The sequence below is a fragment of the Jaculus jaculus genome, chromosome 2 (genome assembly GCF_020740685.1).
Source record: "Jaculus jaculus isolate mJacJac1 chromosome 2, mJacJac1.mat.Y.cur, whole genome shotgun sequence".
In the NCBI taxonomy this organism is placed as follows: Eukaryota; Metazoa; Chordata; class Mammalia; order Rodentia; family Dipodidae; genus Jaculus; species Jaculus jaculus.
Window position 1 is genome coordinate 93,536,779 of NC_059103.1, and position 23,810 is coordinate 93,560,588.

The 23,810-nt window shown below is 42.6% G+C and overlaps 1 protein-coding gene and 1 long non-coding RNA gene across 3 annotated transcripts in view; one reads left to right on the forward strand and one right to left on the reverse strand.

The window, feature by feature from the left end:
- The window catches only part of Cfi (complement factor I), a 46,617-nt gene extending 32,373 nt beyond the window's left edge, over positions 1-14,244 (forward strand). For both annotated transcript variants that reach the window (XM_045143819.1, XM_045143818.1), the window contains 5 exons: positions 2,901-3,004; positions 3,182-3,285; positions 7,681-7,958; positions 11,690-11,794; positions 13,836-14,244. In XM_045143819.1, coding sequence (XP_044999754.1) covers positions 2,901-3,004; positions 3,182-3,285; positions 7,681-7,958; positions 11,690-11,794; positions 13,836-14,053 — 809 coding nt within the window. In that variant the 3' untranslated portion in view covers positions 14,054-14,244. The remainder of the gene's footprint in view (positions 1-2,900; positions 3,005-3,181; positions 3,286-7,680; positions 7,959-11,689; positions 11,795-13,835) is intronic.
- Positions 1,259-7,399, reverse strand: LOC123458737. The gene is made up of 3 exons (XR_006635764.1): positions 7,305-7,399; positions 2,780-2,843; positions 1,259-1,309 (listed from the first exon to the last, which is right to left on the reverse strand). It is a non-coding gene; the product is annotated as an uncharacterized LOC123458737 (long non-coding RNA).
- Positions 14,245-23,810: the final 9,566 nt, after the last annotated feature.

The following is a 23,810-nucleotide window of genomic DNA, read 5'->3' on the forward strand; positions in this document are numbered from 1 at the left end:
AGAAGAAAATATCACTTAATACAAAAACCACATCAAACTATTAAGGCTCTTAACAAATTATTTACTTTATAACTAACAGTTATATAAAATAGTAACATAGCAATTTTGAATGCATAGTTTTAACCAGAACAAAAAAAAAAAATCAATAGCACAATATCTAAAACCTTAAGAAATCTCAATACAGATTCTTTGAAATTCCTAAAGTTCTGTCACTAATTCTATCTTAAACTTATTAGCAAAAGATCCAAAATTATAGTAAGCTCAGTTACTTTTTAGCTATGCAACTTTCTCAGCTATCTTAGAGGTTCCTGGCTAACAGAGATTCTTAAATGTAATTCATGTAAGACTTATTTCTAGTTGCCATGCCTCAAAATTAATGAACATTTAAAAAATATATTTTATTTATTTATTTACTTGTTTGTTTATTTATTTGAGAGAGAAAGAGGCAGATAGAGAATGGGTGTTCCAGGGCCTCAGCTACTGTAAACAAACTCCAGATGAATGTACCACCTTGTGCATCTGGTTTACATGGGTCTGGGAAATCAAACTTGGGCCCTTAGGCTTCACAGGCAAATGCCTTAATGACTAAGCCATCTCTCCAGCCCTCAAACAATTTTTTAAAACTTTTTTAATTGACAACTTCTACAATGATAGACAATAAACCATGATAATTCCCTCCTTCGTCCCCCCTTCCCCTTCACATATCCACTATCCATCATATCCTCTCCCATGTTCAATTAGTCTTTTTTATTTATTTCTGCTTTAAAAAAATTTTTCTTGTAGACAGAAAGAGAGAGAAAGAGAAAGAGAATTGGCATGCCAGAGCCTCAGCAACTGAAATTGATCTCCAGATGCTTGCGCCACCTAGTGGGTATATGCGACCTTATGCTTGCCTCATCTTTGTGCATCTGGCTTACATGGGATCTGGAGAGTCAAACATGGGTCCTTAGGCTTTGTAGGCAAGAGCCTTAACTGCTAAGCCATCTCTCCAGCCCTCAGTTAGTCTTTTATTTTGATGTCATCATCTTCTTCTCCTACTATGAGGGTCTTGTATAGGCAGTACCAGGCATTGCGAGGTCATGGATATCCAGGCCATTTTGTGTCTGAAAGACTGCAGTATAAGCAGTCCTACACTTCCTTTGGCTCTTACAGTCTTTTTACCACCTCTTCCACAATAGACCCTGAGCTTCGGAAGGTTTGATAGAGATGTTTCTTTCAGTGTTGATCACTCCTCTGTCACTTCTTCTCAGCACTATGATGCCTGTTGAGTCATCCCAGAAGTCACTGGCATATGAAAGGAGAAGCTTCTCTAATCAAAAGTGAGAGTAGCATTAATATATGGGTATGAACATTAAGAGAAGTAGTTACCAGGCAGTGTGGTAGGCATAATACATGCATTTAGCTAGACAGGAGCAGGCATTACACCCCTAGGGCTCATGATCTCTTCTCTCACAGGCTTTTGACTAGGTTTTCAGCACCAGGCATGTATTCCCTCCTGTGGAGTGGGCCTTCCATCCAATTACAGAGCAGTTGGTTTCCTGCATAGCAGACATGTCACTATTGTACCTGTTGGCTCATTTCACCTGGCTAGCCAAACTTAAGGTTTGCAGTGTCCACTGTTGTTTATTTCCACTGATGATTTTTCTCTCCCATAGAGCTTCATGCAGTGTAGCTTTTTCCAACTTTTTTTTTTTTTGGTGGGGGGTGGGGGTGTGAGGTGAGGGTCTCACTCTAGCTCAGGATGACCTGAATTCATTATGTAGTCTCAAGGGTGGCCTCTCAAACTCACTGTGATCCTTCTACCTCTGCCTCCCAAGTGCTGGGATTAAAGGTGTGTGTCACCACGCCTGGCTTTTTCCAATTCTCTGCTAGCTGTTCTACAGGGGAGGAGATTTTTAGGTCAGCTCCAGCTTGATTTTTCAGTGACCTACAGCCTAGGAATGTGCAGTCTTCAGCAACAGGGTCTTAGCATTTATTTCTGGTAGGAAACCAAGCACCTCAGCAATGGCCTGTAATGTGTACATGAAAACTTAGACTTACTAGCTAACACTCTTCCCCCAGCCCAGTTTTTAGGTAGGTGAGACCAAGAAAATGTGTCCATCTACATTCACTCAAACCTCTCAAGACCTCAGGTGCCTTCTTCCTATTGGTAGGCCCAAAGTAATTAACAGTAAAATTGTTTCCTTTCTCATTTGAGGATAAGAAACACATTTGTTGGAATTTTCCCTTACTTTCTTCCTTTCCCATGAATTCCCTTGCAATTTCATGTCTTCGTTCTTGCTCGACTATGTTTTGCCCCCCCTCCCACCCTCACCCCAAGATAAATTCCCCACATCTATGTGTTTACTGATAAGGAAAACAATGTCAGGTGTTGTCCAGGGTTGCCGGCATATTATGTCTCAGGATTAATGTAATAGGTCTTGGTGTAAGCCTTTACACCTACAAGTACTCAATCTAATAGTAGGAATTTTAATTTTATTGAAAAGAGTACCTATAACCAGCTGCTAGAAAGTGAAAAGTGTGACCATGAAAGGACACATCTGAGGGAATGATCAGCTCACTCTGATTTCAAAACTGTGACCTGCTCTTAAGTTTTCACGGCCTGAACGTGTTTGCCTCTTTCACCTGTCAGAAGCCAGTGAATGTTTAACCCCTTGACCAGCTTGCTATCCCAAGTCCACTTTTAAACATGACTTCAAAGAATCAAACCAATTTTAATATTGAGCCAGAATTTCCAAATAAGGTAAACAGCACAGTTTAACATACAAACCATACATACCAAGGAACGTGGCCTGCTCGTCTTTGTTGTGACTTACTCTCATGGCCCAGATATTCAAGAAGATCTGTCCAAAGACAATAGGAACAAGCTAATAACGGTCCCATCTCTCCCTTTCCTAAAGAAAGAAAACGAATCAAGTCTTTATTGCCTACAATAGCCTGTGGAGTAAAGAGGACCACACCTGCCCGAAGGAAGCGAGTGGTCGGAGGGAAGCTGGCACAAGCGGTAAGCCGGCATGCAGATCACAAGGCCCCCTTCCCAGGATCGGCCAGTCTCGGAACAAGTGAGGGGGTGATGTGTTGGCAAGTGGCTGCGAGGAATCTCAGGTGGAATGATCTCGGGGTGGCCTGTTCACACCACGAGAGGGCACAACAGCGATGACCACGCGGATGTCTTTTACAGGGAGACTTCCCCTGGCAGGTGGCCATTAAGGAAGGTGACACAATCAAGTGTGGTGGCATCTATATTGGTGGCTGTTGGGTTCTGACTGCTGCACATTGTGTCAGGTAAAAAAAAAAAAAAAATTAGTGTGCTTTAGATTTCCTGAAACATTGGAAATGAATAGTGGATACTGTAGTCAAGGGCAACTTAAAGCATATCTGAGAAGTTCTGCTGTTAAGCATTAACTATCTTCTGGTATTGATGACCAGGACTTCAGGGGCCAGTCCTCAGAACCTCTTGTGTTCTTCGCACACCAAATTGCTGGTTCCGTGGCCACAGTAGGCACCAAACTACTCAGCTCATCTGCATGGTGTTAGGACCAAATTGCTTGGAGGAGTTTACAATTGAGAGTTTCTGAAGGGGTAATACTAACCTGACATTTTGTCTGGTCTTTTCACCACAAAAATAAATAAATAAAAAAAAAATCAGAGAGCTAACTTTACTCCAATGAACACACATCCGTTCCAAAGCTATGTAACTTTCATGGTTTGAAATGTATGTTCTAGGCTATAAAGGAAATGTTCAAACTCATTGCTAATTATCTCCCATGTTGCTGCTCCTGCGTGGACTGACCCTGTAAGGATGGATAACTTACTGACAGGGGCCCATGATTCAAAGCTACTTTGGACGTAAGGCACTTGATCCGGGGGTGGGGGGCACCACTCGTGTGTTCGTATGTTTTGCTGTTTGGAAGTTCCCTGACCTCAGCAGGTTCTGGCTGATGAACTGAGAATCACTGGAGAGCTTACAGAGAAGATGGAGAAAACTTGTGCACTGAAAACCTTTGGCAGGGTTTTGAAATTCTTAGGTTAGAGAAGTGGGATGGGGCATGATGTCCACTTAGCATTGCCAAGTGATAAGATTTCTCATAAGTCCATGAAAATGAGAAACAGTTTGATGCAGGTTCAACACAGTGAGAAACAAATGTCTATATTAGTACGTTAGGGCTGACTTAACAAAAATGTTACAGCATAGACTGGGTGGCTTCAAAAGCAGAGATTTCTTTTCTCACAATTCCAGAGGCCTGGCTCCATGATCAAGGTGCCATGAGGGCAGTCCCTGGCCTTGTCTGCTCTCAGCTGCTCCCTTCTGGCTCTGGCCCTGTGTGGCCTTTCCTCCACGCACATGCACCTCTGGTATTTTCTCTCCTTACGAAGACATGACTCTTACTGGATCAAAGCTTGACTCTTGTGGTTTCAATTCAACAAAATTATCTCTTTCAAAGTGCTGTCTCGGATAAAGTCACTTATGGGCTTAGGGCTTCATCATGGGTCAAATCAAATTGAGTCTAGAACAATGACTGAACTAAAATACCTCAAAGGTATTTTTTGATTAATAAGTCAAGGTCTACTTAGAAAAGAACAGAGGTCATGTTTCTGGTTTGATTTTAGAGTGAATGACATGTAATTTTTGAGCACTTTAGGCCAGGTTCCTTCACATGTTATCTCATTTCAACAGCCTTATAAGGTAATTTCTCTTCCCATCCAGTTCAACATACTTGACTGCAATTAAAATGGATGATAAGCCTGCTGTACTGAGAAGTTAAATGACATGGCTAACACTGCATAACCAGTCAGCTAGCAGAGTCAGGATAACATCCAGTTCGACATACTTGACTGCAATTAAAATTAAGGGTTGCTTAGCAAATCTGAATGCAAGTGGTCCAAAGCTGAGAGGGAGAGCACATGTGTGCACTGATTAAGGGCTGGGTCACCTGCAAAAGTCCTCGTGAATTGGAGCAATGGGTCACTTCTGTCTTCCTTGAAGATCTTTTCCTCTCCTGGTCTCCCTCCACCTCTCTGGACACACCTTCACTGCTGACTATGCCAGTCTCTCCTTTTGCGCAGGGCTACAGCGTCATTGCTCTGCTGAGACATTCAGCCTGGTTTCTTCTCCTCTTCTCCTTTGATCTTCCTAATGTTCTGTGTGCGCGCTCTAGTCCCAGCCTAAGCTGACTAACTGGAAGCTGCAGGCTGGGCCTTTCCTCCAACCACTGATCCCACAGTCAGCTGTCATCCCATCGCACTACCTGGCTATGTCAAAAGCACATTATAAAAGCCGGGCATGGTGGTGTATGCTTTTAATCCCAGCACTCGGGAGGCAGAGGTAGAAGGATCGCCATGAGTTCGAGGCCACCCTGAGACTACAGAGTGAGTTCAGGCTAGAGTGAAACCCTACCTCAAATAAATAAAAAACCAAACAAACAAAAAAGTACATTATAAGCCAGGCATGGTGGTGCACACCTTTAATCCCAGCACTCGGGAGGCAGTGGTAGGAGGATTGCATGAGTTCAAGGCCCACCCTGAACTACATAGTGAAATCCAGGTCAGCCTGAGCTAGAGTGAGACCCTACCTCAAAAAAACAAAACAAAACAAAACAGTACATTATATTCAAAATGTCTAAAATCAAGCTCATGATATGCCTCTTCCCCTAAATATGGTCCTGCCCCAATGTCTCCTGTTTTAGCAAACTTCATTTGTGTAGTGACACAGGGTAGAGATCTAAGTCAGCATATTTCATTCTCTCAAACAGCCCATAACCCGGCCAGTACTTTACCAAGCAAAGGTAGTATTGTCACTTTCTCTTTATCTCCTCCGTCTTTGCCCTGCTTTCACTCCTCATCTCAATTATATGACTTACTCCCAATTGCCTTACCTACTCCCGCTGTCCAGCCGCTGTCCCTGCCCGTCCTCACTGCACTGCAAGATTTCCTTACCAGGATTCAATCACTTGCCACTTAAAATTCAATGGCTTTGAAGTCCTCTTAGAATAAACTAAACAAAAGGGCCAACATGGACCACTAGCTCCGCCATGGCCTGTCCTCACTCACTCACTGTTACCGGTCTCTCTTGCCCCATAGCACCATCTCTTGCTCTGGGATCCTCCACTATTACGTCTCTAGCTACTCAAGAGCAATTGCTCCCTTCTGCAAAAGGACCTTCATATGTTCTTTCCTCTGCCTGAAATATTCCTTGCCTTTATTTTTTTTTTAAACCTAATTAGTGGCACTCTTTTCTTTCTTTTTTTTTTAATTTTTAATTTTTTTATTTGAGAGTGACAGACACAGAAAGAAAGATAGAGGGAGAGAGAGAGAATGAGCGCGCCAGGGCTTCCAGCCTCTGCAAACGAACTCCAGACGTGTGCGCCCCCTTGTGCATCTGGCTAACGTGGGACCTGGGGAACCGAGCCTCGAACCGGGGTCCTTAGGCTTCACAGCCAAGCACTTAACCGCTAAGCCATCTCTCCAGCCCTTAGTGGCACTCTTTACTCAACCTTTATTTTAGCTCAACCTTTACTTCCTTAGGAAATCTTCCGTGACCCTGCTCAATCCAAGCCTTCCTGGTAAACTCTTAGAAGCCATGTCCTGTCCACTTTCCATATGTTTCACAGAACATATACCTTTGTCAATGTGATCATCCATTTCACGCCACATCTTTGCCCAGATACCAAGCTCTCTAGAAGTAGGATAATTTCTGTGTTTGCTTATTTCTGCGTCCCAGTACCTAGTATCATGTATATGTGGTTGGTAAACACTACATCGTTGTTCCATAAGTTCTATAAACAGAACTAGTTTTCAAGCGGTATTCAGGATCTTGAACCTCTAATACAACCAAAATTAGTGTGGATAACATCGTGCTCAGAACACTAAGCACTAACAAAAATGTCCAAATATCCCATTCTCTTCTAGGACATTGCTGTTTCACTGGAGTGTGATTATCTGATTTGTGATTATAGAAGGATAAATTCTGTTTGGTTTGAGCTGTTTGAGGAAGCAGAAGGAATAACATAATACTTTTTCAAAGAAGGGATATAGATAACACATTTTTTCCTGTTTTTGGATAACACATTTTAAGAAGATTTATTTACATGTTTAAATAAATTATTCAATTTTGGTTGCTTATGGAAAACTTATCTGGAAAGCCTAGACAATGAGATCATAGGTACAGTTAGATGGATCATTCCTTTCATCAATTACCACTGACCTAATCCTGCCCTAAGTAAATTTAATCATGACAAAAAAAAATTCATAAAATGAATAATATCCTTTATAGGAAAGAATAAAGCTAGCACAGTGGTACATACCTTAATCTCAGCAAGAGCATCCCTGTGAAATCGAGGCCAAACCTGGGGCTATAGTGAGTGAGTTCCAGGTCAGTCCAGGCTACAGTGAGACCCTGTCTCAAAAAAAATAAAAAACCACCAAATGAACAAATTAATTTAAAAAATTAAGAAAGTAAATCCAGGCACAGTGGCACATGCCTTTAATTCTAGCACTTGGGAGGCAGAGTTAGGAGGACTGCTGTGAGTTCAAGGCCAGGACTACAGTATGAGTTTCAGGTCAGACAGGGCTAGAGTGAAACCCTACCTCAAAATAAAGTAAAATAAAACAAAGGAAAGAATATAAAGATGAAATGTCAGAACTCCACATATCTTTTATCTCCCTTTCCTTTCTTTGCAGAGTCAGTAAAGTTCACCACTACCGGGTGTGGACATCCTTACTAAGCTGGATAAGACTTAATGCTAAGATAGTGGCTCTATCAGTAGAGAGAATTATAATCCATGAAAACTACAATGGAACCACCTACCAAAATGACATAGCTTTGATAGAAATGAGGAAACAACCAGGGAAGAAAGAGTGTGAGCTCTCTAATTCTGTCCCTGCCTGTGTCCCATGGTCTCCATATCTATTCCAACCAAAGGATAAATGCATCGTTTCTGGATGGGGTCGAGAAAAAGGTATATACTTTATAATTTTGTACTCAGTATCAGGGGGTTGGAAACTGGTAAAGAAATTCATGGAAACTACTGTAGTACTCAAAGATAATGTCAGCATAGATAGAAATATGAGCGTCCAGTGAAGGCTGCCTGCCTGCCTGCCTTGCAATCTATTTATCTGCTCATCACACCATTAGCAAAAGAGCTGCATGAAACTGGGCATGTGGCTCTGATAGAGTGGTTGCCTATCAGCTGAAAGTCCTTGGGTTTGATTCCCAGCACTGAAAAAAGCGTTTTATGGTAGCACATGCCTGTAATTCCAGAAACAGTGGCAGAAGAAACAGGAGTCCGGGGCCATCCCCAGAGGCAGCCTGGAATATACGAGACCCTGTTTCAAAGAAATTAAAAATGAAGAAGGGTACCATGCTTGATTTACTGCTCTGATCTTACTACCATGAAACTCTTAATAATTTGGGGGGATTATTTTTATTTATTTATTTGAGAGCGACCAACAGAGAGAGAGAATGGGCATGCCAGGGCCTCCAGCTACTGCAGATGAACTCCAGATGTGTGTGCCCCCTTGTGCATCTGGCTAACGTTGGTCCTGGGGAATCGAGCCTCGAACCAGGGTCCTTAGGCTTCACAGGCATGTGCTTATCTGTTAAGCCATCTCTCTAGCCCATTCTTAATAATTTTTAAAAAGTATTTTATTTTTACTTATTTATTTGAGAGAGAGAAAGAGGGATGGAGAGAATGGATGCACCAGGAACTCTAGCCACTGCAAACAAACTCAAGATGCATATGCCACCATGTGCATCTGGCTTATGTGGAGGTACTAGGGAATTGGACCTGGGTCCTTAGGCTTCAAAGGCAAGTGCCTTAACTGCTAAGCCATCTCTCTAGCTCCAATGTTTCATAATTTTTGGAGAAATCCCATCCTATGTTTCCATTTTTCACTAGATACTAAAAGTTATTTAACCAATCCTTATATGGTCATCTAGAGGGCCATATGATCCTAAGTTAGTATTAAAAAGGAAACATTCGCCACTAAAAATCTATATAGGGGCTGGAGAGATGGCTTAGTGGTTAAGGCATTTGCCTGCAAAGCCAAAGGACCTCAGTTCAATTCCCCATTACCCACGTAAGCCAGATACACAAGGTGGCGCATGCATCTGGAGTTGCAGTGGCTGGAGGTCCTGGTACACCCATTCTTTCCCCCTCTCTCTCCCTTTCTCTCTCTCTCCCTCTTTCCCTCTCTTACTCTCTCAAATAAATAAATTAAATTTAAAAATCTGTATAGATAGGGAGACATACAGTATGGGCTTCTTGGATTTGCTGGAGAGATATGGATAGAATGGGAAAAGAGTTGCAAAGTGGAAATGAAATAGTGATCCCTAGAGAGTGGGAAGGACAAGGGCTGGGGACGGCAGGTGACTGAATAAGAAATACCAGATATACAGTGTTTCTTCTTTAGCATGGCAAGGTAACTATAGTTTAAAGCATCTCATATATTTCAAAGTGACTAGAAGAGTGCAAAATACATATCAGTGACCAATGCTTGAAGAGGTGGAAATGCTTATAACCCTGATTTGATTATTACAAATGATATACATGTATTGTATTATCACAATGAACCACATAAACATAAAACAGACCATTATGTCTCATTTAAAAATAAGATCTAGCCGGGCATGGTGGCACACGCCTTTAATCCCAGCACTCGGGAGGCAGAGGTAGGAGGATCACAGTGAGTTCAAGGTCACCCTGAGACTCCATGGTGAATTCCAGGTCAGCCTGGGCTAGAGTGAGACCCTACCTCGAAAAACCAAAAAATAAAATAAAAATAAAAATAAGATCTTGTTCCTTACAACGTGTTCCCCCCAGACACAAAATGGTCTGGATATTCATGACCTCACAGTACCTGACACTACCTACACAAGACCATCATAATAGGAGGAAAAGATCATGACATCAAAATAAAAGAGAGGCTGATTGAGAGGGGGAGGGGATATGATGGAGAATGGAATTTCAAAGGGGAAAGTGGGGGGGAGGGAGGGTATTACCATGGAATATTTTTATAATCATGGAAGTTGTTAATAAAAATGTGAAAAAATAAAATAAAATAATTAGATCTTGAGGATGGAGGGATGACTCTGTGGCTGAAGGTGCTTGCTTATAAAGGCTGACAGCCCAGGTTCAATTCCTCAGTATCCACATAAAGCCAGATGCACAAAGTGGCACATGCATCTGGACTTTGTTTACAGTGACAAGAGGCCCTGGCATGCACCTTCTTTCTCTCTCTCTCCTTGCAAATAAATAAATAAATAAATAAATAATACAGACAGAAATATTAGCTGGGGAATGGAATCCCAGGCATTAGACTTTGCAGGCAAGCACCTTAACCACTGAGCTATCTCTCCAGCCCCCTAAACTGCTATCTTAAATACTTTCTTTGGGAGGAAGGCAAACACTTGAAAAGTGCCTAAAGGTGGGAAGAAACTCCTTCCTGATTTTCCATGTGCTTAGGTGGATTTTTATTTCTGCCTACTTTCTAGGACTACAACTAGTTGCTCACCACTGCACCAAGATAAAGGCAGTAATAGTCATTGGGTCTAAAACATTTCTAAAATGCCCAAGTTACCATGAGTTCATATGTTCAGTAACTACAGAGGTATTTATCCAGCCACTACTTTGTGCAAGATGATTCTGGATGTGGGTGAAGAATGTCAGGCCTAAACTCCTAGAAGGAACACCGGTAGTGACGACACTGACCCTGAATGGTAACCGAAGCATGAAATGTGCTGTGAAGTGATGAAAAGGAGGAGAGATAGGCAGAGTCACTCCTTGTCCCTGAGACGTCATGTCTGTGTTCATATGTTTCTCTCACTCTCCCTGATCTATCAGTAAGCAGTTCCTGGACCTTCGCTTTCTACCATGTTCAAGTCTAGAAACTTATACTTAAATATACAGGAGATCCTAACTCTCCTATCAATCACTCAGATCACTGAAGAGATGCAGCTTTCCCCAGGCACACAAATGTACCCACATTGCTAATGTGCCATGTTATTTTCTTTTATTTTTTCTTACTTCTTTTTTAAAAAAATATTTTATTTCTTTATGTAAGAGAGAAAGAGGCAGATGAGACAGACACACACAGAGAGAATGGGTGCACCAGGGTGTCTCACCACTGAAAACAAACTCCAGATGCATGTGTCATCTTGTGCATCTGGCTTACATGGGTCCTGGGGAATCAAATCTGGGTCCTTTGGCTTTGCAGGAAATACACTAACCACTAAGACATCTCTCCGGCCCTCTATCTTCTTAATAGGATGTTTTCACTCAAATGGTGCTTTGAAAAAGCTTAATGACTGTAAGAAAAGATATCAGAGATATTTATGTGAAAAGAGCCTATCACTGATTCTTATCCAACTTCCATACTGAACTCAGCAATGGGAGGGGAAAGATTTTATCTCATTCATCTTGGGGTGTCAGCTCTGTATTAAATGATCATGACTTTAGGCTGCATGTTCAGTAATCTCCCTTGAGTACTCACTTAAATTTAGAAAGACTCTTTCAGAAACTGGGAAGATGAAGAGAACACAGGCAGAGGAATTGCCCTCAGTCGTTTGCATATGTTTTAAAGAATACATGCTTCATTTATCCTCCTAACAGTTTACTATGTTATGAGAGCATTTATTTAGATTTCTCATCTGTAGCTTCTAAATGCCTGTTTGTTTTCTCACCTTGCTTAGATAACCAAAGAGTCTTTTCCCTTAAGTGGGGTGAAGTTAACCTAATAGGTAACTGCTCTGAGTTTTATGGAAATCGCTATTACGAAAACGAAATGCAATGTGCAGGTAAGTGCTAAGTCATTAATCTGGGATATATATATATAGGACTAGTCAGCTTTTGTTACTTTCATGAAGTACTTGAGGCTCAGTATTTATAAAGAAAGGACATCTACTTAGCTTACAGCTTTAGAGACTGAAGGGCTCAGGTCTGGTGAGGCCTTCATGGTGATGGCACAGCGATGCTACGAGCATGATGGGAAGTGGGAGATCACAGGGGAAGACAGAGGCCAAGGAGCAGGGCAGGGGTTGGGCTTGCTCCTTTTATAACAACCTCTTTCAAGAACTAGCCACCATAACCCTTCTGTGAACACACCTCCACTGACGCAAGAACCTCCCAGGAGGCCTCCCTCGTAACATCCACACCGATGACAAGCATACGCACACAACCCTTTGGAGAACAAACTCGACCTATACGCGACATGAGCTCACATACTAGAAAGTCCTAAGTGTGGGGAGAAAGTGGCTTCCCATCTGGAAATGGAACTCAAGACTAAATGGGAAAAACCTGCCGGGAAGCAGTGTCAAGCTAAGAAGACAAGCTCTGAGATCTGGTAGCTTAGATCCAAGTGTAGGCTCTGTCCCTTGGCAGCTATGTGACTTATGATGAGTTAGTTAACCCATTTGTATCTGATCTGACTCATTTATAAAAAGAGGGAAATAAAGACACTTATTCTTTTGAGCTGTCATGAGTATTAAAACCATGAATGGCAAATGCTTATTTAACCCTCAGTGAGAACAAGACATTCTTTTGTTTTTTTTTGTTTTGTTTTGTTTTGTTTTTTAGATAGGGTCTTGCTCTAGCCCAAGCTGACCTGAAATTCACTATGTGATTTCAGGCTGGTCTCAAACTCACAGAGATCCTCTTACCTTGGCATCCTGAGTTCTGGCATTAAAGGCATGTGCCACCACACCTGGCTTTTAGATATTATTTTCCCACTCTGCTGCTTTCAGGTTATAATCTCATCTCCATATACACTAGTATAAAGTAGGAAGGACAGGGCTAGAGAGATGGCTCAGCAGTTAAAGACACCTACTTGCAAGCCTGATGGCCTGGATTCATTTCCCCATTTCACGTAAAGCCAGATGCACAAAGTAGTGCATGTATGTGGAGTTTGTCTTCAGTGGCACGAGGCTCTGGTACATCCATTCTCTCTCTCTCTCCATGTATATATTATACATAATATATATATATATATATATATACACATACATATACATATATATAAATATATCAATCTTCCCACTGTCTCTCTATATCTCAAGTAAATAAATAAATTATACATATATTTCTTATTTTGAGGTAGGGTTTCACTCTAGGCTGACCTGGGATTCACTATGTTTTCCTATGTATTCGTCTCAGGGTGGCCTTGTACTCATGGCGATCCTCCTACCTCTGCCTCCCGAGTACTGGGATTAAAGGCATGCACCACCACACTAGGCCTTTCTTTCTTTCTTTTTAATTATGTTATTTATTTGAGAGAGAGAGAATGGGTGTCCCAAGGCCTTCAGCCACTGTAAACGAACTCCAGACTCATGTGCCACTTTGTGCATCTGGTTTACATGGGTCCTGAGGAATTGAATCTGGATCCTTTGGCTTTGCAGGCAAATGCCTTAACTACTAAGCCATCTCTCCAACCCTAAAATTTATCTTTCAAAAAGGCTGGGCATGTGTGGCATATACCCAGCACTCGGGAGGCAGAGGGAGGGGGATCACTGTATGTTCAAGGCCAGCTTGGGACTACAGAGTGAGTTCCAGGTCAGCCTGGGCTACAGTCAGACCTTACCTAAAAAAAAAAAAAAAAAAAGTAGAAGGGACAGCAGGAAGAACACCCCAACTTAGAGGAATAAATAGTACATTCTTTATTTCCTAACTAGCATTCCTCTAATTCTGTAAAACCCAGGAGGGTGTGTAGGGAGGGAGTGCTCCTGTTATTTCCTGTCAGGAAAGTGTAAGAATGTGAATCCTCACACACAAAGGGGCAGGAGACAAGAAGAAGCCCGGTGGCTCTGACAAATGGAATAAAACACGTGATTGTCTCTTTCTCAGGTACAGACGATGGTTCCATTGATGCCTGCAAAGGGGACTCTGGAGGCCCCTTGGTCTGTATGGATGCCAACAATGTGACTTATGCTTGGGGTATTGTGAGTTGGGGTGAAAACTGTGGAAAACCAAAGTTCCCAGGTGTTTACACCAGAGTGGCAAGTTATTTTGACTGGATTAGCTCCCACGTGGGAAGGTCTCTTATTTCTCAATATAATGTCTGAAACTGTGATCTCCTTCTCTCTGTGCTTAGTCTTTCAGGAGTCCACTTTAATTGAAATAAAATGATAATTAGTATTTCTCTAGAGCAAAAATGAAGCAAAACTTATTAGATATCCTTAAAGGTCTATGCAAAGTCTGTGTCATATAAGAATATTGCCATATACGTCCCAAATAAATATTCTGGCCAAGCATATATACCTGTTTAGATTGTTTTTTGGTGCTAGGGATTGAACTCAGGGCCTCACATGTATTCAGCACCACTAAGCTATACCCACAGCCTATAAGTTTTATCAAAAAATTTGATGAAGTCATCTCTTCATGCAGGAATGATGTATTATTGACTATATGAAAGGTTTAGATAGGTAAGTAACATTGGAATCACATAAAGCTGAGCGCAGATCACAATTCTTATCACCTATTATCTTACACCCAACGTCACTTATTATTTTCTTTATGTCTCATCTTCCATCAGTTGCATGACTTTTCCTGGGGAGACATGTACAAAGATGTATTTACCCCTGAGAAGGCATGGAGGATAGACCAAAAGGCGATTCCACCCAAGTCCAGCAGTGAACTAATGAATTTATCAGGGTCATTTAACAGGATTGTGGGTGACTCCAGTGAAGTTTCATCACCAGAGCACCCATCTCAGCATGGGTGACAACTCACAGGCATCACTTCCCTGCAGCACACCTTGTAGGCAGCTCCACTGAAGAGAAGTTTCTACTCTCCAGCAAGTGCTTACTGCTTACCTTACCTTGAGGATAGGCTTTGTGAATCTGCCTGAGTCTTATGAGTCCCTGTCCTCACTCCAGGAGGAAATAGTTTAATTTGGAGGAAACAGCCATACAATCCATCTCATGCAATTGTACAAAAATGAAACCACATCTTTATGTAAAATGTCTGTCACTGGGTAATAACTGGCATTATATCTCTTGTCCCATTCCTCTAATTTTTTTTTTGTTTTGTTTTTTGAGGTAGGGTCTCACTCTAGCTCAAGATGACATGGAATTCACTATGGAGTTTCAGGGTAGCCTTGAACATCCAGTGATCCTCCTGCCTCTGCTTCCCAAGTGCTGGGATTAAAGGCATGCACCACCACACCTGGCTCCCTCTAATTTTTTTTTTTTTTTTTCGAGGTAGGGTCTCACTCTGGTCTAGGCTGACCTGGAATTAACTCTGTAGTCTCAGGGTGGCCGTGAACTCACGGCGATCCTCCTACCTCTGCCTCCCGAGTGCTGGGATTAAAGGTGTGCGCCACCACGCCGGGCTCCCTCTAACTTTTTGATTCTCATGTTCTTGACCCTTTTGTCCAATCCTTCTTTATAGCCCTCCATGGTGTCAAACCTCACAGTCACTTACCTGCTCTCATGCTGACAGCACTGGATTGTCTCCCTGGCTGTGTGTCCTTAGCCTCCTTCCCAGCCTCACTGCTGTCCAGCCCCCTCTGTTGCTTCTTTGGCTCTGCCTTTTCCCTGGTGCCCTTATTGAGACCCATAGTCCAAGCACTCACAAATCCATACCTACAGCCTAGTCTTTCCTAAAACTGCAGACTCATATGTGCCATTAAACATCTGCCATTTCAGCCGGGCGTGGTAGTGCATGCCTTTAATCCCAGCACTCGGGAGGCAGAGATAGGAGCACTGCTGTGAGTTTGAGGACACCCTGAGAATACAGAGTGAATTCCAGATCAGCCTGGGCTAAAGTGAGACCCTACCTCAAAAAAACAAAACAAAAAAATGCCATTTCAAGATAACTGTAGCAGGCTGGAGAGGTGGCTTAGCAGTTAAGGTGCTTGCCTATGACGCCAAAGGACCCAGGTTCTATTCCCCAGTACCTACATAAGCCAGATGCACAAGGGGCACAAGCATCTGGAGTGCGTTTACAGTGGCTGGAGTCCCTGGCGTGCCCATTCTCTCTCTGTCTGTCTCCTCTCTCTCTCTCTCTCTCTGTGTGTGTGTGTGTGCTTGAAAATAAATAAATAAAATAATTTAAAAAGACAACTGGCTAGCCCCAAACTCATGAGTTCTCCTCCCCCAATGTGTTCCCTACCACCTCTGTAATGATACTACTATAATGAGAGTCTCGGGGTTCCTTGCCAATACATCAACATACACCAATGCACCAATAAAGTTGGGGTATCGCTGGATCTTTTCCTTATGAGTTAAAAAAATTAAAATCTACAGACCAGAGGGTAAGGCCTAAAGAGAGACTATTAGATTAGGAGAAGAAAAGAGGGCTGGAGAAAAAATGGCTTAGCAGTTAAGATACTTGCCTGTGTGAAGCCTAAGGACCCATGTTCAAGTCCCCAGATTCCAAAGGTGATGCATGCGCAAGGTTACACATGCACACAAGGTGGCACATATATTCTAGAGTTCAATTACAGTGGTTGGAAGCCCTGGCACCAATTCTCTCTCTCTATCTCTATCTCTCTCTCACACACACACATACAAAGGCCAGTCTGTTGGGTTTACCTAAAAAAAAAAAAAAAAAAAAACAGAGAAGAAAGTTCAAAGAGCTCTTGCCATGTAGAAGGAGGGGGTATAGAGCCAATGTGGGAGTAGGGATCCCTTCCTCCTCCCTCATCACAGCTGAACTGAGAAGAATGGGTGTTACCAGAGCAGGGACCTGGGAATTCATGTTTCAGGATCAATGAATGGTCAAAAAGAGCCAATGCTACCTGGTAAGCATCTACTTATGATCTTATTGTGGTGTGCCTTATCCTCAGGCTCAGATGAGTCTGAGAGGCACTTGACTGTTCTGGGCTCAGGGAGGCTGGCTCAGGAAGAGGCCAGCAATGGTGCCAAATTTGGGGGCTGAGCTTGATCAACCACAATGCCAAGATCAGATTTAAAGATTACTTCTAGGAAAGGGGAACTCCTTCCCAAAGGTGCTCAGGTTACTTATGGAAAAACATCTAGGTATCTCCTTTAGTCAAGAGATAAGGAGAGCTGGTGGTACACACCTTTAATCACAGTACTAGGGTGGCAGAGGTGGGAGGCCATGAGTTCAAGGCCATCCCGGGTCAGTCTGGCAGCACATAGTGAATTCCAGGTCAGCCTAGGCTAGAGCAAGACCTTACCTCAAAAGGCCAAAAGGAAAAGAGAGAGAGAGAAGAAGATGAGAGATCATTCTCTGATCTCTAGCAAAGTGCAGATTGCAAGGGCAGGCTCTAGGACATTCTTATTTTTTACTTGTGGGGTCCATTTACCTTAAACTGCCTCACTACCACACTTCCAGAGATTCTTCACTCAGTCTCCCTCACAACACACTGTTTTAATCTCACTGTAACATTAGGTACTTCTCAAATATCCTGTCTTCATTGGTTTGCCCTCTTCTTTTCCACACTGTTTACAATGTAAGACAGGTGCTGTTCTCCAGAACTTCATTCACAGAGGTGTTCAATGAGCATTAGCTGATATTATGATTAGTTTTGAAAGCATTGCTATCATTATTCTTAAGGCAAAGGCAGTTGTCTCATGTGTATACACCTGTAACATGACATTGACGCCCAGGCGTGGGTAGACGGGTAGATCCCTGGGGATCACTAGTCAATTAATCTATCCTACTCATTGAGTTCCAGGCCAATGGTTATTTTAAAAAAAGATGAAGCCGGGCATGGTGGCACCACCTTTAAACCTAGCACTCGGGAGGCAGAGGTTGGAGGATCACCACAAGTTCGAGACTACCCTGAGACTACATAGTGAATTCCAAGTCAGCCTGAGCTAGAGTGAGACTCTACCTTGAAAAAAAATAGTATGTGAGGGCTGGAGGGTGTAAAGTGAGCAAAATGTTATATTTCTCTACGTTTCTTTATACCTAATGTAGAGAAAAATAAAGTCACTTTCTTGTAGGAGCTTATAAAAGAATGGAATGAAACACTTGTGTAAACAGATGGAGATGGTAGATAAACAGGAGGCTCTGCTGGTCTGAATAGCAGCAAAATCCTTAAGGGCAGAAAAGTGGGACATTGGGAGATTCCTGGTTACAAGCCTACCTCACATTCCCCAGGCACTGCCTGTAACTGACCAACAGACCTGTTTACAAGTTCCTTTTTTTCCCTTTCCCTATCATCTTCTAAGACACAATGAATTCCCCACTATGTTTAAAATCACTTTTATGGCTGTAACTTAACATGTGAATTGTGATTTATGGTTTAACTCCTATCCTGCTTTGTTTTCTATAAACATCATCAGATTATTTCCAGTGAAAGCTGACAGTTCTGGGCTGCATCCTGAGATCCCGACTCTGGGGTGCAGACCTGATATACCAGACTTTCTTCTTTTTCCTTTCTTTCTTTATTACCCAATAAAACTTTGCCTTACATTCTGTGAGTCTATGGTTTTACTTATGCGACACTGGACCCCATAACAGAGAGATATCTTATCAGTTAAGGAACCTGCCTGCAAAGCCTAGCAATAAAATAACCTCTGGTGAACAGACCTAAGAGAAGCCATGTTAGGCCACTCAGCCATCTTGACATTCTCAAGGAGCCATAAGAGAGTGAAGATTAACACAGAACAGTAACTGCAAGCCTGAGGGTATGATTCCAGTAAAGCCATCTGATGTCAGTCTTGCCCAGGTCAAGGTGTCCTGGTACGCCATATGAGCTTCACCTGGTGTTTGGTCTTGCCCTTATCTGGAGTTTACTCTGTCCAAGTTCTGCTTTTGTAAATCATGCTTGCTTGCTCTTGTAAAAGATAATTGGGGTACAGGGGGAAGACTGAACAGTAAGGGGCAGTTCATTGTAAAGGACTGTAGTTTTTGCCTTTAAAAACTCACTGTAAAAGCAGGACAGGGATGTTCTCCTCCTTGCTGTGAGGGGACAGACACCAGCCAGCTTAATAAAGACTCTTCTTTTTAATTTTATTCAGGTGGTCTTCTATTCATTTCTGGTCTGGGACTTGCTATAGCAACCAGAGTTTGATTCCCCAGTAGCCATGTAAAGCCAGATGCACAAAGTGGTGCATGCATCCGAAGTTTTTGTGCAATGGCTAGAAGGCCTGGCACACCAATTCTCTCTATCTCTATTCTTCTATCTCTCTCTGCTGGCAAATAAATATTTTTTTAATTAAGCATATGAGATCTAAGGAAAAACCATGGTCGTGAGGGAGAAATCATCCACTCATGGGAATTACATAGTTATGAGACTGAGAAACGACAGGGAGGACAGGGGACAGGTTGGGATTCTGGGAATTCATCCAAAAGCATTATGGTTTGGCCAAAGCAGTTAATTACTACTTCTACCATCAGCCTGACCTGTTCCCTTCTCAACACTAAAGATCTTCTAGTTACCACTAAACGTTCAATAGGCAATCAGTTTAGGACACTTTCATTATAGGTAGAGGCAGCCCCAACTTTCTTTTTTTTTTTTTTTTTTAAAGCAAGTCAACCTGGTCCTTTAATTATTTTATTTTATTTTATTTATTTATTTGAGAGAGACAGACACAGAGAGAAAGACAGAAGACAGAGAGAGAGAGAGAGAGAATGGGCGCGCCAGGGCTTCCAGCCTCTGCAAATGAACTCTAGACGCGTGCGCCCCCTTGTGCATCTGGCTAACGTGGGACCTGGGGAACCGAGCCTCGAACCGGGGTCCTTAGGCTTCACAGGCAAGCGCTTAACCGCTAAGCCATCTCTCCAGCCCACCAAACATTCTTAATCCTCCTGAATCTAGCCCTAACTTGTTTCCCACTTTCAGGGGCTCCTGTCCATGTTAATGGATACTTTCTTGCTTATCTGATGTTTCTTCCTCAACTTTCTGAATCCTGTTTAATAAAACCTATTACACACATTCTACTGGCCAGTGATTGTTTTGTGGTGCAGAACTGTAATGCTTTATCGCCTTCCAGGCAAAGACTAGCTCTGGCACAACTCACTGAGGGCTGAACTCCTCCCCTTCTCATTTCAGTTGCCCTCTGACCTCCACAGACATACATACACACATATGTGTTCACCCAACCACATAACTACATAGGCATGCATATACACACAATAAATGAATTCAAAGATACCATGGAGTTCACAAAATCTCCAAGAAAGCCTGAGGATTAGAGTAGAGTCCATAAACCTAAGAATAATGCACAAAAATCACAGGAGGACTGCTCCATCAGAGATTTCTGCCACAACTTCAGGCAGCAGTGTCCAGGTACGGTGGAGGCTGGGTCCTGAAAGCTGCCAGTTAGCACAGCCCTCCCTGAAAGCACCCGAGGGGCAGAACTCACTGCATGTGAGTTCTCTTACATTTGACCCTGGCCTGGAGCTTACCATCTTATGAGGCTCACAAAGAAAATAAAGTATGAAGTTGCCCTCTGCCAGGAACTGTGGCAAGGAAACTGAAAGGAAATCAGCCTAAAGTTTCAAACAGGGCTTCCCCAGTAAGAGGCAAATTTATTAATCAGATTATGGGAAAGCTTTCTAGGGAAATGCAAACTCAAAGGTCATAAAGCACAGGAGAGTCAATCACATGTGGAAGAGAAAAACAGTTCATTGTCTCTGGAACCCAGGAAGCAGCTGAGGAGCTGGGAGTTGGGGTGTGGGAGAATAGGCTGAGGAGAGCCTCATGCCAGAATTTAGACCACTGGAGAATTTGGGATGTGACTGTCCTGACTTAGGTAGGGCCCTGAATCTAATGTTGATAGAAGGCAGGCACACAGAGAAGACCATCATTTTTTTTAAAGTTTTTATTGACAATCTCTGTACATATAGACAATATACCATGATCATAATCCCCTCCCATCATCCTCTCTGTTCCCCCTCCCATCCCCCACCCCCCATTGACTTCCTTCTTTCCAACTGGTCTATTTTGATGTCAAATTCTTTTCCTTCTATTATGCAGGTCTTGTGTAGATAGTTCAAGCCACTGTGAGGACATGAATACCATGCCACTCTGGAATACAGGACTGTAAGCACTTCTCCCCTTCCTCTGGCTCTTACATTCTTTCTGCCACCTCTTCCACAAGAGTCCCTGAGCCTTGGAAGATGTGACAGAGATGTCTCAGTGCTGTTAGCTAATATTTTTTTACCTTTTTTAATTGACAGCTTCCATAATTAAAAGCAATAAACCATGATAATTCCCTCCCTCCCACTTTCCCCTTCACAAATCCACTCTTTGTCATATCCCCTCCCCTTGTCAATTAGTCTCTCTTTGATTTTGATGTCATCATTGTTTCCTCCTATTATAAGGATCCTTTGTAGGTAGTACCAGGCATTGCGAGGTCATGGGCCATTTTGTGTCTGGAGAACTGCACTGTAAGCAGTCCTGCCCTTCCTTTGGCTCTTACATTCTTTCCATCACCTCTTCTGCGATGGACTCTGAGCCTTGGAAGGTGTGAAAGGGATGTTTCAGTGCTGAGCACTCCTCTGTCACTTCTTCTCTGCACTATGGTGCCCTTTGAGTCATCCCAGGAGGCACCACCATCTGAAAAGAGAAGCTTCTCTAACCGAAGGCTCAGAGTAGCATTAATATATGAGTATGAATATTAAGAGAAGTGGTTACTGGGCAGTTTGTAAGCACAATATATGTATTTAACCAGAAACCAGCAGGTGTTACACCCCTAGAGCTTAGGACTTCCCTCGTCATAGGTTTTTAGTACTAGGCATGCCATTCCCTTCTGTGGAGCAGCCTGCAGTTCAATTAGTGAGTGGTTGGTTTCCCCCATAACAGACATGCCACTGTTGTATCCATTGATTCATTTGGCCTGGCTGACCAAACTGAAGGTTTGCAGTGTCCACAGTTGTTTTTCTCTACTGATGACTTTTCTCTCCCTTAGAGCTGCATGCAGCATAGCTTTCTATAGCTTTCTGTCAGCTGGTCCTCAGGGAGGAGGTTTTCAGCTCAGCTCCAGCTTAATTTCTCAGTGACCTTGCAGCCCAAGCATGTGGAATCTTTAGCAATAAGCTAAAATTTTATGATACAAATTTACCATGCATTTCTGTTGGTCATTTTAATTTTTACATATGTGCTCCATGACATTGAGCTAGCTGTACACACAAAAAAATGTTTCTATTATCTTTTTTAAAAATTATAACCTCAAGCCAGGCGTGGTGGCACATGCCTTTAATTCCAGCATTCGAGAGGTAGAGGTAGGAGGATCACCGTGAGTTCGAGGCCACCCTGAGACTGTAGAGTTCATTCCAGGTCAACCTAGACCAGAGTGAGACCCTACCTCAAAAAAAAAAAAAAAAATTATAACCTCAAACGAGCATGCTTAAAAAATGGCACATGTCGCTGGGCATCGTGGCAAAAGCCTTTAATCCCAGCACTTGGGAAGCAGAGGTAGGAGGACTGCTATGAGTTCAAGGCCAGCCTAAGAATGAAGAGTGAATTTCAGGTCAGCCTGGGCTAGTGCAAGACCTTACCTCAAAAAACTACACACACACATACACACAAAAGATATTAAAGAAAAAAGGGTTGGAGAGGACTCAGGTTTGATTCTCCCATATCCACTTAAAGCCAGATACACAAGATGAAATATGCGTCATGCATCTGGAGTTCGTTTGCAGTGGCAGGATGCCCTGGCATCCTCATTCTCTCTCTCTCTCTCTCTGCCTCTTTCTCTCTTATCTCTGCTAATAAATAAATAAATAAAACCCATTAAAAAAAGATTTTTAGGGGCTGGGGAAATGGCTTAGCCATTAAGGCATTTACCTGAGAAGCCCAAGGACCCTGGTTTGACTCCCCAGGACCCATGTAAGCCAGATGCACAAGGGAGCATATGTGTCTGGAGTTCATCTGCAGTGGCTACAGGCCTCGGTGCACCCATTCTGTCTTTCTGTCTGCCTCTTCCTCTGTCTGTCTCTCAAATAAATAAATTTTTTTTTAAATTTTTTTTTGTTCATTTTTTATTTATTTATTTGAGAGCGACAGACACAGGGAGAAAGACAGATAGAGAGAGAGAGAGAATGGGCACGCCAGGGCTTCCAGCCTCTGCAAACGAACTCCAGACGCATGCGCCCCCCTGTGCATCTGGCTAACGTGGGACCTGGAGAACCGAGCCTCGAACCAGGGTCCATAGGCTTCATAGGCGAGCGCTTAACCGCTAAGCCATCTCTCCAGCCCATAAATTAATTTTTTAAAAAAAAGATTTTTGTGGCTGGAGAGATGGCTTAGTGGTTAAGCACTTGCCTGTGAAGCATAAGGACCTCAGTTCAAGGTTTGATTCCCCAATACCCATGTAAGCACAAGGTGGTGCATGCATCTGGAGTTTGTTTGCAGTGGCTGGAGGCCCTGGCATGCCCATCCTCTATCTATCTGCCTCTTTCTCTCTCTTTCTGTCACTCTCAAATAAATAAATAAAAATTTTAAAACATTTTTTGAAGATTTTTAAAAAAGGCACACTTCTAAAAAGCCAGGCGTGATGGCACACACCTTTAATCCCAGCACTCAGAAAGCAGAGATAGGAGAATAGCCATGAGTTCGAGGCCACCTTGAGACTACATAGTGAATTCCAGGTCAACCTGGGCCAGAGTGAGACCCTACCTCGAAAAAAACAGAAAACAAAACAAAACAAACAAACAAACAAACAAAAAGCACACGTCTATATGAATATGTAAAGGCCACCTAAACAAAACCCTCTCTCTCCTTTTGCTTTGGAACCAACTCCTATACTCTCCTTGCCTGCTGCAGACAATAAATCTCTTTCCACTCTTTTATGTCTTTTATGGCTGTCCTTCTTTTGGTTTTACAGTAACTAGGAAGCAAAACCACTGTGCTTGGTAACCTGTGCATATAATCCTAACACTTGAAAGGCTGTTATAGAA